The sequence below is a fragment of the Mercenaria mercenaria genome, chromosome 4 (genome assembly GCF_021730395.1).
Source record: "Mercenaria mercenaria strain notata chromosome 4, MADL_Memer_1, whole genome shotgun sequence".
Lineage (NCBI taxonomy): Eukaryota > Metazoa > Mollusca > Bivalvia > Venerida > Veneridae > Mercenaria > Mercenaria mercenaria.
The window spans coordinates 93583390-93604128 of record NC_069364.1 but is presented as its reverse complement, the minus strand read 5'-3'; the positions used below and the strand labels follow the sequence as shown (position 1 = coordinate 93604128).

Sequence of the window (20739 nt, the reverse complement as noted above, 5' to 3'; positions counted from 1 at the left end):
CCTTGTCCAAGATTTTATTGAGCATAACATTCTGACCAAGTTTCATTAAGATTGGGCCAAAATTGTCACCTCTAGAGTGTTAACAAGGTTTTCCTTTGATTTGACCTGGTGGCCTAGTTTCTGACCCCAGATGACCCAATATCGAAATTGTCCAAGATTTTATTGAGGGTAACATTCTGACCAAGTTTCATTAAGATTGGGCCAAAATTGTGACCTCTAGAGTGTTAACAAGCTTTTCCTTTGATTTGACTTGGTGACCTAGTTTTTGAGCCCAGATGACCCAATATTGAACTCGTCCAAGATTTTACTGAGGGTAACATTCTGACCAAGTTTCGTTTAGATTGGGCCAAAACTGTGACCTCTAGAGTGTTAACAGTCAAATTGTTGACAACGGACGACTGACGACGACGGACACAGGGCGATCACAAAAGCTCACCTTTGAGCACTTTGTGCTCAGGTGAGCTAAAAATGATATCTCTTAAAAAATTATGGCCTATAATTTTACACTGTTATTCTTACCAAAAACACATTTTTTTACCTTAAGTTATTAAATATAATCATGTAATTAATATTGTAAATTGCTACTTCTGATATAGACAAAACAAGAGTGCCAGACTGTCACAAAATACGCCTGTCATCGAACTTGGCCTAATTCAAGGGGCATAATCCAAGAGTGCCTGGGGCGATTTGTGTGGTGATTGTACTTTGCCGAGATATTATGCCAACAAACATTGTCAGCAAGTTTGGTGAAGATCAAATGAAAACTGTTTGACTTAGAGTGCGGATAAGGCTAAAATTGTTGTTTTTCGAGTAATTCAAGGGCCATAATCGGAGAGTACCTGGGGCGATTGGCTGGTTATCGAACTTGGCCGAGATATTATGCCTACTAACATTGTCAGCAAGTTTGGTGAAGATCAAATGAAAACTGTCTGACTTAAAGAGAGCGGACATGGCTAAATTCACAGTCTTTTGTGTAATTCAAGGGCCATATTCCAAGAATGCCTAGGGCAATTTTGCTGGTTATCAAACTTGGCTGAGATATTATGCCCACAATCATTGTCAGCAAGTTTGGTGAAGATCGGATGAAAACTGTTTAACTTAGAGAGTGGACAAGGGTAAATTCGCTGTTTTTCGAGTAATTCAAGGGCCATAATCCAAGAGTGCCTGGGATGATTTGGCTGGTTATCGAACTTGGCCGAGATGCCTTTTGACAGAATATTTTAGAAAACCCTGTTACAGAACTGATGGATCAAACATACATGCATATTGTTTTAGAAATTGCAGAATGCATTACGTACTGTACAACCAGTAGCTAGGGCAGCTCCCTGTACACAACCCTCCACCTTCTGTTTCAGGGTCACCATTTCGTCATCTGTCGGTGTCCTCAAATAATACTCTAATTCTGTTTCCTCTGGTATGATATTGGGTTGTGCACCACCATTTTTGATTACACCTACAGAATAGATATCTAAAGATCATTACTTTTTCTATAAATAAACGTAAAAAAATCATAAAATTTGTTTATAAGTCATATTTACCCCAATGATGTTTATGAGCATCTAATGCCCATTACAGTTAGTACACTATTAACATAAAATGATTGCGGAAGGACCCAGAGGTCCTATGGTAACACTGTCAAACTATTAAACCAGGGTTGGTGAGTTTGAGCCCCCACTCCTCAAACTAAAATTACTGACATTCAGATAAGATATTTGTGCAACAGTGTTGACTATATTATAAAAGAAGCTTGAAAGGACTGACCTCCAGATCACAACCAACCACAAAGAAAACAGAAAATTTTAAAATAATAGGAATTTATTGCTCAGCCTGTATTAGATTTTCTGAAAAAGAATTTGAAACTTAGCTACTGACAAATGATTTTGTTATAGAAACGCATGAGAATTAGTTGTTTTTACTAATTTTTCCATTCAAAACTGAAAAGTGTTTGTAACAAGATACCGAAGATAAACTTCCTTCTGACATAAAGCTTCATATTAACTGTCGTTAAGTACGAATTCCTCCATGGTGTATTGGTCCAGATGGTATGAAAGATTTTTTGCTGATGCAACACATGTTCAATTTTTGGTATTTTTGTTTTGTTTTTGCACTATTTAAGAAACAAAACTCATGTTCTAACATTCATATAAGGTCAAAACAAAGATCATTTTTAGCCAAAAACTGGAGTCCAGTCTTTTTAAACAAAAAAGAGTTTAAATACCAATAACAAAAATGTGCATGGCCAAAATCCAGGTCATTATGTTGATGTCTTCTGACCTCCTGATGTTAACACAGTAAGTGTTAGTAATCAGATATAGCCAAAACATAAATGGCATTCAATTCTGCCATGATACTAACTTTTACTGACATCATGCCCTTTTATCTACAGACAGATGGACAACTATCTACATGAATACCACTCTACAAGAACAACTCTCTACATGAACACCTTTCTACAAAAAAAAACTCTCTACATAAACACCTCTCTACAAGAACATCTCTTTACAAGAAAACCTCCATACAAGAACATCTCTCTACAAGAACACCTCCGAACAAGAACATCTCTCTACAAGAACATCTCTCTACACAAACACCTCCCAACAAGAACACTTTCTTACAAGAACATCTCTCTACATAAACACCTTTCTACAAAAAAACCTCTCTACATGAACACCTCTCTACAAGAACATCTCTTTACAAGAAAACCTCCATACAAGAACATCTCTCTACAAGAAAACCTCCCTACAAGAACATCTCTCTACATGAACACCTCCCAACAAGAATACATCCTTATAAGAATATCTCTCTGCAAGAACATCTCTCTACATGAACAGCTCCCAACAAGAACACCTCCTTACAAGAACATCTCTTTAAAAGAAAACCTCCCTACAAGAACATCTCTATACATGAACACTTCCCAACAAGAACACCTTCTTACAAGAACATCTCTCTACAATAACAACTCTCTACATGAACACCTCCCAAGAAGAACTCCTCATTACAAGAACATCTCTCTACCAGAACACCTCTCTACAAGAACATCTCTCTACAAGAACACCTCTCTACAAGGACAACTCAATACAAGAAACCTCTCTACAAGAATACCTCTCTACAAGAACAACTCTGAAAAACATCACCTCTCCTTTACAAGAAATCTTCTACAAAAAACATCTCTCTACAAGAACACCTCTATACAAGGACAACTCTATACAAGAACACCTCTCTACAAGAACACTTCTCAAAAAACATCTCTCTACAAGAACACCTCTCTACAAGGACAATGCTCTACAAAAACACCTCTTCTCAAGAATACCTCTCTACAACAACACTTCTCAAAAAACACCTCTTTACAAGAAAACCTCTCTACAAGGACAACTCTGTAAAAGATCACCTCTCTACAAGGACTTCTCTCTACAAGAACACCTCTCTACAAGAAAAGTTCTCAAACAAACACCTCTTTACAAGAAAATCTCTCTACAAGGACAACTCTGTAAAAGAAAACCTCTCTTCAAGGACTTCTCTGTTAAAGAACACCTCTCTACAAGAACTTATCTCTACATAGACAATCTCTATCAGAATACCTTCCTACAAGAACACCTCTTTACAAGAATACCTTCCTACAAGAACACCTCTCTACAAGAACACTTCTCAAAAAAACATCTCTCTACAAGAACATCTCTCTATTAAAACACCTCTCTACAAGAACACCTCCATACAAGAACATATCTCTACAAGGACAACTCTCTACAAGAACATCTCTCTACCAGAATAACTCTATACAAGGACACCTCTCTACAAGAACACTTCTCAGAGAAACATCTACTAGAACACCTCTCTGCAAAGACAACTCTCTACAAGAACACCTCTTTACAAGAATACCTCTCTACAAGAACACTTTTCAAATAATCATCTCTCTACAAGAACACCTCCCTACAAGAACACCTCTCTACAAGGACAACTCTCTACAAGAATACCTCCCTACAAGAACACTTCTCAGAAAAACATCTCTCTAAAAGAACACCTCTCTACAAGAATACCTCTCTACAAGAACACTTCTCAAAAAAAAATCTCTCTACAAGAACACCTCTCTACAAGGACAACTCTCTACAATGAAATTTTCTGGTTCAAACCCTTTAGCTCCAAGAGGCAAAAAGTGTCAATCTAGATCATTCTGCTGGCTAACTGGGTCAACACTAAATCCACTGTCCACATTACAGACTTTCTCAATATACTGAGCAGACTTAGCCTTATCCATTGATAAGGCACTTGCCCCTGCATTGGGTGGTCGCAGGTTCGAGTCCTGTCAGAGGCAGGTCTTGAATTACTGAAGAGAGACCAGCCTTCTGCTACTTAAATAATGGTTACCGTTTGCCAACCTGCCTTGTGTCTGCCATTAAGAATTAAACTGGAATCAGAAAGTGATGTTGTTCGATGTCTGTATTAGCCAAGCATGGCTGGCCCTTTCAAAAGAAAAACACTAAAATACTTTACTTCTATACTTTAGATGAAAGATTACCGTGTACTCTCCAATTAGGTTTCATCTGTTGTCGGAGGTTAGATATGTTGTTGTAACACGCCACTGCAGCATCTAGAGCATTCAAACCTTCCCAAGGATACGAGGATGCATGTGCTGCCTTACCAAAGTACTTTACTGATAACCTAAATAAACAACATAAATAATATTTAGAAAGTATGCTATCTTAATCCAGCACATCAGACTTAAGACCGAAAGTGGTGATTCACATACTGCTTCCAGGCTCTGGTTTCAATCAATTATATTCACTACTATCTCTTTTAAGCAATGCCGCTAACATAAAACGGCTAAAAATCTGGTGTGTTGCGTACAATTCAGTCTGTGTTATTATTACGCAATCATTACTGTTGTTTACATAATAAATCAGGTGTATCTAAATAGGTTTGTGGGAAGATTTTGAAATAACTCAATTGGTAGACTCACTCAGGCGGCTTCTGCTTTTTTTATAGTTAGAACTGTTTAGACTATGCCAGTGTGTCAATGCATTGTTTAGCTCCTTCCTCTTCTCTAGCACATCAAATTATAATTTAAGTTTCTGTAGACTGAACTTGTATGTTATACATATATCCCCATCAATAACTCATAATTATAAAACTTACTTTAAAACTCTTTTTGAGGTATAAAATCAAATATAACAAAAAATATACATACGGTGACATTGAAACATAATTTGGTGTAGCAAGAGTAGTCTGTGATGGGTGAGCCATTACAGCCACATCTATACCATCAAATGCTCCAAGACGTAGCAGATCTGCCTTCCCACAAAGTCCCTCCTCTGCTGGGCATCCAAGCACTGTCAACTAAACACGGAATATTTGGCTGTTTTCATTGACATTATTTAATCTCAACAAAAGGTGTTAAGGTTTTCCATCATCCATGCAATAAATTTTTACTACATGTAGAAAGTACAACTTCATTCTTTGACCTTTGTTTACTTAAGTTTATTTACATACCAAGATGCAATGACAGGTCATCAAGTGCAGACTAAATTAATAGTCATGACACTTGATTTTGGTAGTGGCATCGCTCTGTGATTTTTATGAGAATCAATAAAACAGTTTACAGAAGCAATTTAGAGCTAGCATTATTCATTTGGCCCCTCATGGAATTCCAGACAATATGTATATGACCTCTTCAAGTCAATGATGAAAACCAACTGCAACCTGTCCTGGGCGAAAATTACTATCAAAGGGGCCAAGGATATATACATTGGCACATACTATAAGCCCCACGAAAATGATGAGGACTCCCTCACAGAGTTATGGTCATCCCTTTCTAAAGTACCCCAAGACAGTACAATTTGGTTACTCGGTGACTTCAATCTACCTGATATAGATTGGTCATCTGAGGCCCCCAAGTCCAAATGCAGATTCAAGGAAATGTATGAGGACTTCATTGATAGGATAAATTCCTTTAATCTACAGCAAATGGTCAAGATCCCAACCAGAAATGAGAATATTCTGGACCTGTTCCTCACTAACTTGAACCCTTCCCTAGTTCAATGTACTAAAACAATCCCTTGTCTAGGTAAATCTGACCACGACATTGTCTTCCATGAAATCAACATAAAGATAGGCCGTCCCCTCCAGCCCAAAAGGTCAATAAAATGCTTTAACAAAGCAAATTGGGATGATTTCAAAAGGGACCTATCAGAGTTTGGAAAGAAATTCGCTGATTCTGACCACTCTGACCCCGCCTCAGATTGGAATCTGTTCAAAGATGAACTAAATCGACTTAGTTCTCTACACATTCCAACTAAAACTACTAAGACACGCTGCGACCTCCCATGGTTAACTCCCAAGATCCTTAGGCAAATCCGCAAGCGTGATAAAATGTACACTAAATTGAGGAAATCCAACCAATCCCCATGTAAAAGTAACACCTTCAAAGCCCTTAAATATAGCATCCAAAAACAGCTAAGGAACTCATACTGGTCTTACCTAGAATCAGTCATATTCATGGACGATTCACAACCTGGTAAAAATAAGAAATTCTATTCCTTCATAAAACATAAGAAAACAGAAAATTGTGGTGTAGCACCTCTTAAGCATGAGGGTCTAACATATACTGACCCTGCCACCAAGGCCAATATACTAAATAGGCAATTTGAGTCGGTCTTCTCAAAACCACAACCACTCAGTTTGAAGCAACTCTGCAAAAAAGTTACTACAAACACTTCAGCACCCAACATGCCCATGATCTCCGTTACAGAAGAGGGTGTTGATAAACTCCTGCAGGGGCTCTCTCCAAACAAAGCCTCTGGCCCAGATGAACTCTCACCAAGAGTTCTAAAAGAGCTACACCACGAGCGCCCATCCTTACAATTATATTTAGGTCATCCCTGGAAACTGGTTGTGTCCCGCCAGATTGGAGAAGTGCAGTTGTCGCCCCTGTTTATAAGAAAGGTCCGAAATCCAAGGCCAGTAACTACAGGCCAATATCTCTCACCTGCATAGCTTCCAAATTATTGGAACACATTCTAGTCTCCAACATCATGACACATTTTGACAATAACGACCTCTTAAGCCAGTACCAGCATGGCTTCAGATCTAAGCATAGCTGTGAATCACAACTGATCAGCTTTACACAAGAAGTTTACGACAACCTTGAGCAAGGTCAACAAACAGATGTAATAGTAATGGATTTTAGTAAAGCATTCGACAAGGTTGATCACAATAAATTGATATTTAAACTTAATGAGCTGGGTGTCCACCCTCTGGTATCACAGTGGATAAAGTCATTTCTGAAGGGTCGAACCCAAAGAGTAGTTGTAGACGGCTGCACTTCTACACCCTGCCTGTCCTGTTCGGTGTCCCTCAGGGTTCCGTCCTAGGGCCCTGTCTCTTTCTGGCCTACATTAATGACCTACCAGATTCTGTTAGAAGTAAGGCAAGACTGTTTGCAGATGATACCATAGTATACCTTACAGTCAAGTCCTCATCTGATGCCCAAACACTACAAAAAGATTTGTACGCCCTTGAAAAGTGGGAACGGGACTGGTCAATGGAATTCAATCCAGACAAGTGTGAGGTGCTGAGAATTACTCGCAAACGAAACCCTGTCATGTTTCCTTACACCCTGCATGACAAGGAACTGAAATCTACCGATACCGCTAAATACTTAGGTGTTACACTAACTTAAAACTTAAACTGGTCTGAACATATTAATACTATTTCCTCTAAAGCAAACAACTCTCTTAAATTCATCAAAAGAAATGTTCAGACAACAAACAAAAAGGTCAAAGAGAAAGCCTATAACACCTATGTCTGTCCACAACTCGAGTATTGCTCATCCATCTGGCACCCCTGGCAAAAGTCCCTCTTATACAAAGTCGAAAAAGTGCAAAGATCAGCTGCATGGTTTATCTTTAACGACTATAACTATACAAGCAGTGTAACCCAGATGATTAACACCCTAAACTGGCAAACTTTAGAACAACGGCGTATACAATCTTCTCTCATCTATTTTTACAAAATCCGAACAAATCATGTATGCGTCGATCATAAACATCTAACTCCGACCAGAAACCTGAACTACCTAATTCCACAGTCCCGTACTCAATACCACATGAATTCCTTCTTCCCAGTACAATCAGACTATGGAATGGCCTTCCCCAATATGTACAGTCCAGCCCCACCCTCAACATATTTGCTGAACGGCTGGCCACTGTACATCTGCAGTAACTTCCTTCACTATGTTTTTAACTTAGCACCTGTAGTAATTTTTATTCTTTGCACCTAATGAGTTTTCTCATTTTTAACACTGCCCAGACAAGCGCCTTCCAGTCATAATCGTTAATGATTGTTGGAAGTATCATGTAGATGCAGATGTAGATAATTATTTTCATTTGGACTGAATAGAAATTGTAGGAGTTGTGTACACAAGGAAGTGTGATCATCTGACAAAAAAATGTTCGCTGTTTTAAAATTACTTTTATGTGAAAATCATTAAGTAAATTATTTATACCACTGTACTACAAACATCCTATATCCGTTTCATGATTTGGTCTGCATGTGAGTCATGCAGTCCCTCAGTGTTTTCTTGCCACGCTACCTTGAAAACTAAATATGTAGAGACATGGCTCAAACTAATTACTTACAGTTCCACTGAACTGTTCTGGGTTTGCAATCATAGCAGCTTTAACTGCAAGAGCTGCGGCCACACCAACTTCAGCTATGAGATTGTGTCCACATGCATGTCCAATCCCTGGTAAAGCGTCATATTCGCATAAAATAGCAATATTCGGGCCTGAAGTCGAAACTGATGCTTCAATATGTTTATATGTCGCTCGAAACGCTGTCACAAGCTTGAAAGACTTCTCCACAACAAAACCAGTTTTTTCCAAAAAATCAGTCAATTCAGCATGAGCAAAGTGTTCTTTGAAACCAAGTTCTGGTTGATTCCAGATCGACTGGCTTAGTCGGTACAAGTCACTGCTCTCCTGATCTATTGTGCTAGATACAACACTTGTGATGTCATCCATAGTTATGCATAAATTTTATAAAAATATTTGTTTGACAGGTCTGATTTGATGTGGACAATTTGTACAAGTAAAAATTAACTTTGCGCCGTTTAAGCTCCTGTTTGACACAGACGCGGAAATCCGAAAGAACTGCACAAGCTGTAAGTAAACAGATCACTGTTTAATTACAACAAAAATCACGTTTATAATCATTTGATGAATTAAATTTTGTTCTTTCTGTTATTGGCTTCCAGTTCAAAACAAAATTGCAATCATTAATTTTTTGTTTGACGTGATAACAAAATAATTTGGTCAGTTGAGTGTGCAGCTTGAAATTGTATCAAAATGGACCATATTATAATTTCCTTGTGACTGTGAGTCATAAGCTAAAACTTCATTTTCTATAACAGATCCCTCTGAGGTTTAACTACAGCTAGACATGGCACAAATGGTAGGAGGTATTGGTGAATCAAAGGATGCCACTCCTGAGGTGCAGGGGTATTGTGAGGAGGTATGGCTTTTTCTGTAATAGTTGCATTTAACTAAGTCAAAGAAATCTGATAAATGGATATCTAGCATGTGTTCTAGCCATCCAGTAACAAGATGCCTAGCCAGTCCTTTGTGTGATTTCTAGTCATCCAGTAATCACATGGGGTGGGGATCCAACGTATGTATTCCCAAATGGGCATCACTTAAAATCATAAATTCATAGGTTGTGCCTTCAGTAGTACATAATTTATGTGGTAAACATTTTACAGAAAAACAGGTGAGATTTTTATTTGCTATTGAATTTTGTGAAAATGACATTGTTTTGCCAAAATATCGCGATGCAATGCAACTGAGTATACATTACAAAGCATGTAAGTGCATTTACCTTACCTGTATTTGTAGAAATGACGGAGAAAAACTTCTCCTCCATGCAGTGGTATGACTGAAAATTAGCTACATTTTTATCAACAAATGGAAATATGTTTTAATTGCCCTGCGCGTGCTTAAATTTTGCCCTCAAAACCTTCCGTAAGCTAAACCCCACCCAGAAGAAAAATTATATATATGGCAATCACTTTTCATAATATTTATCTCTGTCGCAGGATTAGGCACTACTTACAGAGTTACTGTATGTAACAAAAATATAGTCTGTTCATTTAAAATGCTAGTAAATGATTTCTTTTATTGATGTTATGCCTTGAAGTTCAAGTTGAACAGACTGATTTTGATAAGGGACTGAGTATCTCATCAAAACATATTCTTAAACATTGAAAATGTTGTTTCAAAGTTGTCAAACAATATTGACATTAGCCTGTTAGCCAGCTGCCTGTTGCAGAGGAGAATGTGAGTGTAAGAAACTAATTGAAGACAGCATTGTTTTGCCAGCGTTTAAGAATATGTTTTGATGAGGTACCCCCCCCCCCCCCCCCCACCACTTAATAATCAGTTTGTTTTTGAATGGCACAGAAGTTAGTGATAAGGCTTTGTGAATATATTATTAAAGGAATATCATGAATTTAAGGAAGTGTCTAGCCGTCTGGTAACCAGATGCCTAGCCTTTGTTCTAGGGGTTTTCTAGGCGTTCAGTAATTATTAAATTAAATCAGTTTTTTTATGAATTAAGTTTTTTTTAATGGAAGTATATACTTTACATAATAATTTGCTAAACTGTATTTGATCAATATTTATGTTCAGAAAGCTGCGCTTCATGATTATATTAGAAAAAGTTATGGCCACTGTTAAAAAGCATTAAATTTTATTGTTGTTGTTGTTGTAGATGAAATGTTGCGTTAGAGGACACAGGAAGTAATGTGAAATGTTAGAAATTCCTCTTTTAACATGCATAATATAAAAATGACATGTCTAGATTTTATTAAACATGATCACAAAAAAAATAATCTGTGTTTTTAATTAAAATATCTTTCTCTATTTTCAGCATTCTTTTAAAAATATTATAGTTTTAAAATTCATTCAAAAATTGTGTACTGCACCTACTATTTTTAGCTCGACTATGCGAAGAATAGTCTAGCTATTCTACTCACTCTGGCGTTGGCGTCACACCTTGATTAAAGTTTTGCATGCAAGTACATATGTCAAGTCCCACAACTCTGACATGCATTTTGGCCAAATTATACCCCCTCTTGAACTTGAAACTTCTGGGTAAAGTTTTGCATGCAAGTTACTATCTCCAAAACTGATGCAGATACTGGATTGAAACTGTATAGATATTTTAACATTATGGTAATATTCCTGCTTCTGGGACAACAATTTGAATAGTCGAGCATTGGCACAGTCTTACGGACAGCTCTTGTTTATTTAACTTGTAGAAATGTAGTGTCAGTTATGTTAAAACTTTAAATTTGCTTAAAATGTTTTTAAACTTTGGAAACTTCTTTCTACATTTTCATCATTTTCCCATAATAAAATTTGTACATCACTGTGACTTCCGTTTTTAGCTTGACTATTTGAAGAATACTCACCCTGGGGTCGGTGTCGGTGTCACACCTTGGTTAAACTTTTGCATGCAAGTACATATGGCTATCATTTAAAGGCATATAGCTTTGAAACTTATTTTTTCTTTCTCTAGGTCAATTACCAACCTCACTGAGTCAAGTTCCATAACTCTGACATATATTTTGGCCAAATTATGCCCCTTTTGGACTTAGAAAATCCTGGTAATAGGTTTACAGGCAAGTTACTACATGTATCTCCAAAACTAATGTTGATATTGAATTGAAACTTCACATGTGCCTTCGGGGTTATAAAACTAGTTGATATCATCAAGTCCCGTAACTCTGACATGCATTTTGGCCAAATTGTGCTCCCTTATGGACTTAGAAAAGCCTGGTAAGAGTTTTGCATGCAAGTACACATGGCTATTACTTCAAGGCATAAAGCTTTGAAACTTTTTTTTTTCTAGGTCAATTACCAACCTCACTAGGTCAAGTCCCATAACTCTGACATGCATTTTGGCCAAATTGTGCTCCCTTTTGGACTTAGAAAACCTGGTTAAAGTTTTGGGTGCAAGTTACTTCTTACTACTAGCATCAAGTCCCATAACTCTGACATGCATTTTGGTCAGATTATATTCCCTTTTGAACTTAAAACTCTGCGTTAAAGTTTTGCATGCAAATTACCTTCTCCAAAACTGATGCAGATACTGGATTGAAACAATATAGATATTTTAACATTTAGGGTAGTATTCCTGCTTCTGGGACAACAGTTTGAATAGTTGAACATTGGCTGTCATACGGACAACCCTTGTTACTCCTTGAAATAGTTATTAAGCTATTGAGATACAGTTTGAATTCAGCATAGCATTTGTTTATAAATACATTTTGCTTTCTTAGGCGAACAAAAAAATAATAGATTTAATTAATTCATTACACTATTCATAAACAAACTGACACCTAGAGAAACCCTAGAGAAAAGGCTATGAGTCCAGTAGAAATATTGTTTGCATAATTTTATATGGTTTCATGTTTTACAGCAGAAAATGTTTCTTTGTTTTAGTGTAAGATCCAAATATAAGTAAATGCTAGATGCAAATGTAGTAAAAAGGTGATTAAGGAAATGATTCAGTTTATGTAATGCCTAAAGTATCTATTATGAAAATTCATGTGTCCTATTTAATATAAGGATATCCTAGTCCTACGTGATTCACATGCAACTAGAATTTAAGGCAAGTCCGACAGTTCTGTATCATAGTTTGTTGAAAGTGTTTACACAGGTTCATGCCACTAGAATCATATTCTAGTGGTACAGATCCATTCCTTTAGGCAAGACAGTGGGGGATTAAATCTAGGAGTATGTACATCCTTTTAACTCACCTGTCACGTAGTGCAGGGTTAGATGCTTACATTTTTTCTAACAATCCTGGCGGGATTCCTCCTTACAAATTCAGCTGTCCCTCCCTGATTTCAGGAATCCCTCCCATTTTCAGTGATTTTATCGATTGTTAACACTATTTAAAAAGATTCAATAAACATATATTACCAAAGCAAATACATCTTTCTTTTATTTATATTTATTGAACATAAAGAATCGATACATTAACAGTCAAGTGACAATAAAAGTCTGTAAGACTTCTGCTGCAGGATGATCAGATCACGCCTGCTCCAGTCATCTTCATCATCTTACGTTGGTTTTTTTCGTAATCACGTTGTGTTTCCAAACGCTGATCTTTTGTTTTTGGCTTTTTAATGGCTGGTTCGTAACGCCATCGATAATTTTCCACTGGTACCCGCTGTCTCTTCTGTGATTTCACACTATAAATTTTATAGGACGCGGAACCAGTCTACATACATGTATGTATTCGAGAGTAAACATCCGGACTGTGGTCAGAACAGATGTCGACTTCGAAAATCATTTCAAAGCAAGGTTTTTCTGTCATTTTGGTATTTTTGATTTATAAATTTTTTAGCTATATTGAACTGAAAACTTACTGTCCCGACGGGACAGCCAGCTTCCAAGTTCGGGAGGTCCTCCACTAAAATAGGTGTCCTCGGGATCTGCGGGACTGCGTTAAGATCGAACCCTGTAGTGACATGGTGAGCTTTTGTGATCGCCCTTCTTCCACGTCCATTCACAATTTCTTGTGAACAAGATAGAGACCACATTTTGAAATCAATTTTAATCAAACTTGCACACAACTTGTATCAGCATAATATCTCAGTTTCTTTCGAAAACTGGCCAGATCCCATCATGAGTTCCAGAATTATGGCCCCTTAAAGGGCCAAAATTTGCTATTTTGGCTTGTGAACACGATAGAGACCACATTTTGCAATCAGTTTTATTCAAACTTGTACACAACTTGTATTGGCATAATATCTCAGTTCCTTTCGAAAACTGGCCAGATCCCATCATGAGTTCCAGAATTATGGCCCCTTAAAAGGCCAAAATTTGCTATTTTGGCTTGTGAACACAATAGAGACCACATTTTGTAATCAGTTTTATTCAAACTTGTACACAGCTTGTATTGGCATAATATCTCAGTTCCTTTCGAAAACTGGCCAGATCCCATCATTGGTTCTGGAGTTATGGCCCCTTAAAAGGCCAAAATTTGCTATTTTTGCTTTTGCAGCCATTATAGAGACTTCATTTATGGTTTGATTTGATACAGACTTGCAAAATATCTTTAACAACAATAGATCTTGGATTCCATGATGAATCCATCAGATCCAATCATAGGTTCTGAAGTTACGGCCCCTGATTGACTCCTGAAAGAGCCAATTTGTTAATTTTTACCTTAAGAACATGAAAGAAGTGACATTTTACATTCGATTTAAACCACACTTACACACGCCTTAAGTCACAATATGATCTTGGTTCCTTTTGAGAATCGGCTAGATTCCGTCATGGGTGAATTATTGCCCTTTTAGACATATAGAGGTTTCATTTATGCTTTGATTTGATACAAACTTGCCCAGAATGTTTATCATGTTAATCTCTAGGCCAAGCTAGAAACTGGGTCATGTGGGGTCAAAAACTAGGTCACCAGGTTAAATTAAAGGAAAAGCTTGTTATCACCCTAGAGGCCACATTTATGACCCTATCTTCATGAAATTTAGTCAGAATGTTTATCTTGATGTTTATCTTGATGATTCGTAGGCCAAAATTGAAACTGGGTCATGTGGGGTCAAAAACTAGGTCACCCGCTCAAATCAAAGGAAAAGCTTGTTAACACTCTAGGCTAAGTACACGTCCAAGCTCTAGGGAAGGGTAGGCTGTTGTAAAAATGATACTTACTTCCACCTGTAAAGTAACTGACCAATCAGAAACTGGGCCCTGGAAATATGTAAAACTTTTTTTCCCTGCACATTTTGCACTGTGATGAAAAGCAAGGAACCAGTAAACCCTGCCTCTTTTTGGAGTTAGAGGAGTTCAGCTCTTCAACAGGGAAGGTACAATTGGTGTACTAATTTATACCGTTAAGGGGTCAAAAACTAGGTCACCACTCAAATCAGAGGAAAAGCTTGTTAACACTGTAGAGGCCACATTTATGACCCTTTCTTTATGAGAATGTTTATCTTGATGATTCCAAGGCCAAGTTTAACAGATGAGCGATATAGGGTCATCATGACCCTCTTGTTTATTCTTGAGGTTATAGCTTAAAAGTCTTTATTTTTGTTGAAAATAAAGTATCAAATTAGATTAAAAATATTTGCCTAAATAGTTCACTTTTAAAGCATTCACTTCATCGGTTACATTTCTCGTTAAAGTTAATTAACTGAGAAGCACCAACTAAAACACTAAGAATCTAATGAACACAAACAAATCAGACTAACTTCCGTTTAATATGTCATAACTAACCCATTTTAGATTTCAGAAAATGAAGTTCAGTATTCTTTAACATATTAGTACTTGTAAAAGTATACCATAAATCATTGTGTGGTGTCATATTTCATGGACATCAGCATATTTTTCAGATGAAACAGGAGGTACTAAAGAAATCTGGTAAAGAATCGTTTGATATTTATGAAGCTGTCACATACAAAACTCAGCTTGTTGCAGGAACCAATTATTTTGTAAAGGTAAGATTTCAAAAATTGAAGCCCTGGTTCTGATTTCACAAAAATACTTTTGTTTTCTAACAGACTTAAAGATGTTAAGTTGCTTAAACGTTTACTTAAAAATCTTCAGCAAATTAACATACTTAAATCAATTGTCAAAGTATTTACGTGAAATTGGGGGCTGAACCACATATGGGAATACCTGTGCGTTATTGCTCATTATTAGTTTTAGGTTCCTTCCATTCAAGAACAATGGATGCCTGCATCTTAATTTTGAAGAGGCAATCAATATTTCTCGGAATCTCCGATTTTATGATTCAGATTGGATTATTACCAGTCAAGCTTGAAGTAGAAAACTTTTGAAATCACTTTTAATTGATATCTTAAACTCAACATGTAGCTATAAATAAATACCCAAAGAATGTGACATTTTGCTATTCACAAAAGAGGGTCTTTATTTGGGAACCTTAGTTTTTAGCTCCATTATTCGGAGAATAGGGGTGCTATTCTACTCGCCCTGGCGATGGCGTGACCTTTCTTGGTTAAAGTTTTGCGGCAACCTTTTTTTCTATCATACCTTTGTTACTGTTGCTTATATCTTACTGTAACTTCACATAAACATTGTCCAGTATACAAATAATGTATGTGTAGGGGCTGAGCCCATTATACCCAAGGTCAAGGTCACCAAGGTTATACTTAGGTTACTTTTAAGGTTAAAGTTTTTCGGCAACCTATGTTTTTCTGTCATATCTTTGTTAATATTGCTTATATCTTACTGTAACTTCACATAAACATTGTCCAGTATACAAACAAAGTATGTGTAGGGGCTGACACATGGTAGGTGTCACAACTGAGCTTACATTTTGGTAAAAGTATGCCCTTTTTCCATCTTAGAAAATTTTGCTAAAGCTTTTGTATGTAAGCTTGTGTTAGGTTGAAAAGCATCAAATAGTCAAGTGTGCTGTCATTAGACAGCTCATATTTTTTAAAATTGAATATTAAACAACAACAGTGTTTTTAGAAATCAACAATAACAATCATATCACTACCAGCATCACAAATGACAAACATTAATTATGTCTGTCACATGAAGTAGACATATTGATTTAGTGCTGTCCATCTGTCTATCTGTAACAAAGTTTGTCCACATAACTCCTCCTACACCACTGGGCAGATTGATACCAAACCTCACAGTGCTAAGCCTAGTTGGGCATGTGATCAGCTTTTCCTGGTTCAATGATTTTCAGAGGAGTAATGGCCTTTGATTTATGAAATTTTATGATGTTTTGGCCACTTCCCTTTTATTATTGGGCAGATTTCCAACAAACATCAGAAGAATGATAATTGTCAAGCCTCATTGTGCGTTTTGTCGGCATGTTCGGTTCCAGTAATTATCAATGGAGTTATGGCCCTTGATTCATCGAAAGTTATAATGTTTCAGCCACTTCTCTTTTATAATTGGATGAAATTCCACCAAACCTTACAGGAGTTAACACGTAACAAAGCCTCATGGTGCATATTGATGGCATGTTCCAGTTCAGTGATTTTTTAGTAGAGTTGTGGCCCTTGATTTGTTGTATTTTACCTTGTCATGGCAACTGCTCAGATACAATAAGGAAGAATTACACCAAACTTAATAAAAGTGATCATTGCCAAGTCTTGTTGTGCATATTGTTGGCATGTTCAAATTAGGTGTTTTTAAACAGAGTTATGGCCCTTGATTCTTCAAATTTTATGATGTTTTAGCAGCTGTTATTTAATAGGGTGAGTTTCCACGAAACTTTATGGGAGTGATCAGTACCAAGTCTTATTATGCATTTTATTGGCATGTTCTGCTTCAGGCCTTTGTTATATTCTACAGTGTTTAAACTTCTTGCTGTATTCAGTTAGTCTGAATTTTATCAAACCTCATGTGTAATCAGTGTGAAGCATAATAATTTATTGTGCATATTATCATCATGTTCTGATTTGATGCTTATCTGCAGAGTCATGACCCTTAATTTGTCATTTCTTTGATCTCTGCTACTTCTCCTATACACTGGTTGGAATTCCACCAAACCTCATGAGTTACCACTGCCAAGCCTAGTTGTGTATATCACTGGAATGTTATGGTTAAGTGATTTTCCCTGGAGTTGTGGGGCTTGATTTGTGGCATATATTTTGACCATTTCTGCATGGTAAGTGGTGGGAGACATACGAAAAAAGTTTGGTGGAAATTCACCCTATTATATAACAGAAGCTGGTAAAACATCATAAAATTTGAAGAATATGAAAAAATCTCTGTGTACCAAAATAGGTTTGTGCTGTATAATTTTTACGACTGTTTTCATTTAATTTTAAAAGGCATTATTTATGAAGAGCTAAAAAATGACAAAGATAGACATAAAAAATGTTCTCAAAATCAGAATATTGACGCTGTGGAAACATTGGGAAACAGGCAGAGCTTTTGATATCTACCATTTCAGCCAAACATTTGTTGCATTTTTTTTGTAAATGAGTAGAATGATTGAAAGAGTTTTAACTTTTACCCTGCTAAATTTCTAAAATGGACTGGTCTATCATTCAATTTGGGCAGTACCATTTATTATTCAAAGGGGTGTTCACTGAAAATTTACTAACTGAATAATGAATAGGCTAATATTGGTCTGCACTGGTCGCAAAGGCAGAATCACTTGACGCAGGCAGGTAAAAGGTTAAAATACTTCTTGATAAATATCCTTTGATTTTCTTCCATATATATATGTTCATTATATATTGTATATAATTGAACTCAGTAAATCAAAAAGTGAAGGGATGTAAAAGAAGATCTAAAGCATTCATAAAGTTAAAAGTAAATCTACACAATTGTTATAAGTTGTGTTTATGTAATACCATGTGTATTTTTTTTCAGATCAAGATCCACCCGAATGGAGAATGTATTCATGCTAGAATTTATCAGCAACTTCCCCACACTGGAGGGTATGTCTGCTGTACTTATATATTTCATTTTTAACTCGATTATATAAAGTATAACAAGAGCCGGCCTTGGTTAAAGTTTTAACTTCACTTTGTGAAGATAAATAGAGGTTTGGTCTTGAAAAATTGTTTGGTTTCTTGTATAGAAGGGGCTACAGTTTACAGGGGTTATTTTCAAATGAAATAAGAAAGTAATTTTTTGACTGCAAAATTTGTTCATTTGGGAGGGGTTGCCTGTATTCTGAGGTTCCAGTTTAAAGGAGTTTCACTGTAGCAGGTAAATTACATTGTGTTATTGAATTTATTTACAGGGCATTAGAAGTGACCAGTGTACAAACCAACAAGCAAGAGGCAGATGCTGTAGAATACTTTTAGATCAGCAGTAGGAAAATGGAGGAGATTGGGTTTATACGAGAACAAGCAGCCATGCTTAGATATAAATTTTATAATGCTTGTCTACCATCGACACAATACTCAAATTCTTTCCATTAATCCAGCTATGCAAAACTGAACAGTGTGTAAAAATGAAAGAAACTCTTAATGGTTCATGGACTGATTTTCATTAGTGTGCTAATTAATATAACATGTATAATTGTGCAACTTCTTCAAATTCAAACTTTATTTTCTTAATCATAGAGGGAGCTTTATTTATATTAATATTTACATGTACTTTTCAAGAATTTTGATAGATAATACATTTCATATTTACCTAATATATAAATTAATCTCTGAATCTGTTTTATAGTTGCCCAGCTCCAAATTTATGTTAATTTTTGCCAGGTTTTCTTTTTAAATTTTGGGAGTACTTTTTATTTTGTTAAAAAGTTTAAATAAAGAATTAAAATGGGCAGTTGAGGGAGCTCCAGGCAGGATTTATTTATGGAAACACTTGGTTAGTGTGTTCAAAAATGTTTGGACAAGCTCTGTTCAGCATTAGTGACACAGTTTTATTGTTCTGAATAATGCTTGTCTACTTGTTTTATCATTTTTTTGGTTAATATAAAATGTGTTTACATGAAGATTGAAACAGTTTATCAGTTCATACTACAGCAGTAGAAATCAGTCATTGAAATTCTATCAGACAAAGGGAGACAACTTTAATGGTTGTTTTCGTTCTATTTAAACTTGTGATCTGAACTACTCATCAAAGAAAATTTCACTACATTAAATTTATTGTTAGAAGCACATTGTCTAGTCAGCACTTTGAGCTTTCTGTATGATGTCAGTGTATAAATTGAAATATATCCAGGTGTATGGGGGTAAGTTTTTAATTTTAAAGGGGCACACCTGCAGATTCTTTGAAATTTAGAAAGTGCTTTCAATAAAAAGTAAAAATAAAGTGATTCAATGACTCATTGAAGTTCTAGGCATTATTTATCTATTAAACATTTTTTTTGAAGAACAAACTATTGTTTTTTGATGCAGTGGTTAGTACAGTATGCCCTTTATGAGTTTTATGAATGATATAAAAAAGAACATTTATAAACTGAAGGGAACAATTTAATGATTTACACTGCTAAATTATTCTACCACAGGCCACTATTTTGTTTTCTTTTATTTTGTTGTCTTACAGCATTGGAAAAACATTTTACTGTATGAGGAAGAAACTTACATAAAATATCTTTTGGTTTTTATGTGATTATTTTTTGGGACAGAGTATATATGATAATTGATTAATTATTTTCAATATAGACTTTTCTTTGATTTTAGCAAAATGGTAGCATTTTACTTGGTTCATGATTCTTTTTTTAACAGCTGGACAAAGTTAAAAGTTTTATGCCCTGAAGCAGTTAACATATAGACGAATTGGTATGGCCTAGAGCTGTGTATTGAGATAGCACATAACAGGATACTATCCTTTTATCTTGAAGTTTTATCTTTAGCGAAGGACATTTACAAGTACAAATTGAAGAGATTTAAAAGTGCATTTTATTACTTTTATGACTGAAACTGATACACACTTCAAATACTAATTATTGAATATATATGCCTTGTTGCTTTCATGTTTGTTATATTTGCACATATCATTTATAAAATACTGACTTTACAGGCATTCAATGCAGTTCTTTTTATTGTCCAGTTTAAAAATTTATATACCTTACTAGCAGATGCTAACAGATTTGAATGGAACACAATTCTGTAAACCATCCAATAACAAGAAAATTGTGCAATAACCAATTATTGGAACATCAGGGTGTGTCAATACAGGTTTTGTTGTTCTAAATTTATTTGCATACAGTAACTAATTTTGTTCGTTTAGTATTTTTACCTTTGTGACCAGTGCAGACCAA

The 20739-nt window shown here is 35.9% G+C and overlaps 2 protein-coding genes across 2 annotated transcripts in view; one reads left to right on the top strand and one right to left on the bottom strand.

Annotated features, from left to right (window-relative positions):
* LOC123552461 (xaa-Arg dipeptidase-like) overlaps positions 1 to 9116 on the bottom strand; it is an 18097-nt gene extending 8981 nt beyond the window's left edge. Inside the window, exons 1-4 of the mRNA XM_045342134.2 lie at positions 8631 to 9116; positions 5183 to 5331; positions 4514 to 4656; positions 1299 to 1453 (exon numbers count right to left, since the gene is read on the bottom strand). Coding sequence (XP_045198069.2) covers positions 1299 to 1453; positions 4514 to 4656; positions 5183 to 5331; positions 8631 to 9014 — 831 coding nt within the window. The 5' untranslated portion in view covers positions 9015 to 9116. The remainder of the gene's footprint in view (positions 1 to 1298; positions 1454 to 4513; positions 4657 to 5182; positions 5332 to 8630) is intronic.
* LOC123552462 (cystatin-B-like) lies at positions 9041 to 20739 on the top strand. The gene is made up of 5 exons (XM_045342135.2): positions 9041 to 9154; positions 9404 to 9504; positions 15410 to 15514; positions 18384 to 18451; positions 18760 to 20739. The coding sequence occupies exons 2-5, from the start codon at positions 9433 to 9435 to the stop codon at positions 18821 to 18823; spliced, it is 309 nt and encodes a 102-aa protein (XP_045198070.2). The 5' UTR covers positions 9041 to 9154; positions 9404 to 9432; the 3' UTR covers positions 18824 to 20739.

Coding starts and splice junctions, on each gene's coding strand:
- LOC123552462 (XM_045342135.2), top strand. CDS start 9,433: ATGGCACAAATGGTAGGAGGTATTGGTGAATCAAAGGATGCCACTCCT. Junction 9,505..15,409: donor TGCAGGGGTATTGTGAGGAG/GTATGGCTTTTT, acceptor CATATTTTTCAG/ATGAAACAGGAGGTACTAAA. Junction 15,515..18,383: donor GAACCAATTATTTTGTAAAG/GTAAGATTTCAA, acceptor ATTTTTTTTCAG/ATCAAGATCCACCCGAATGG.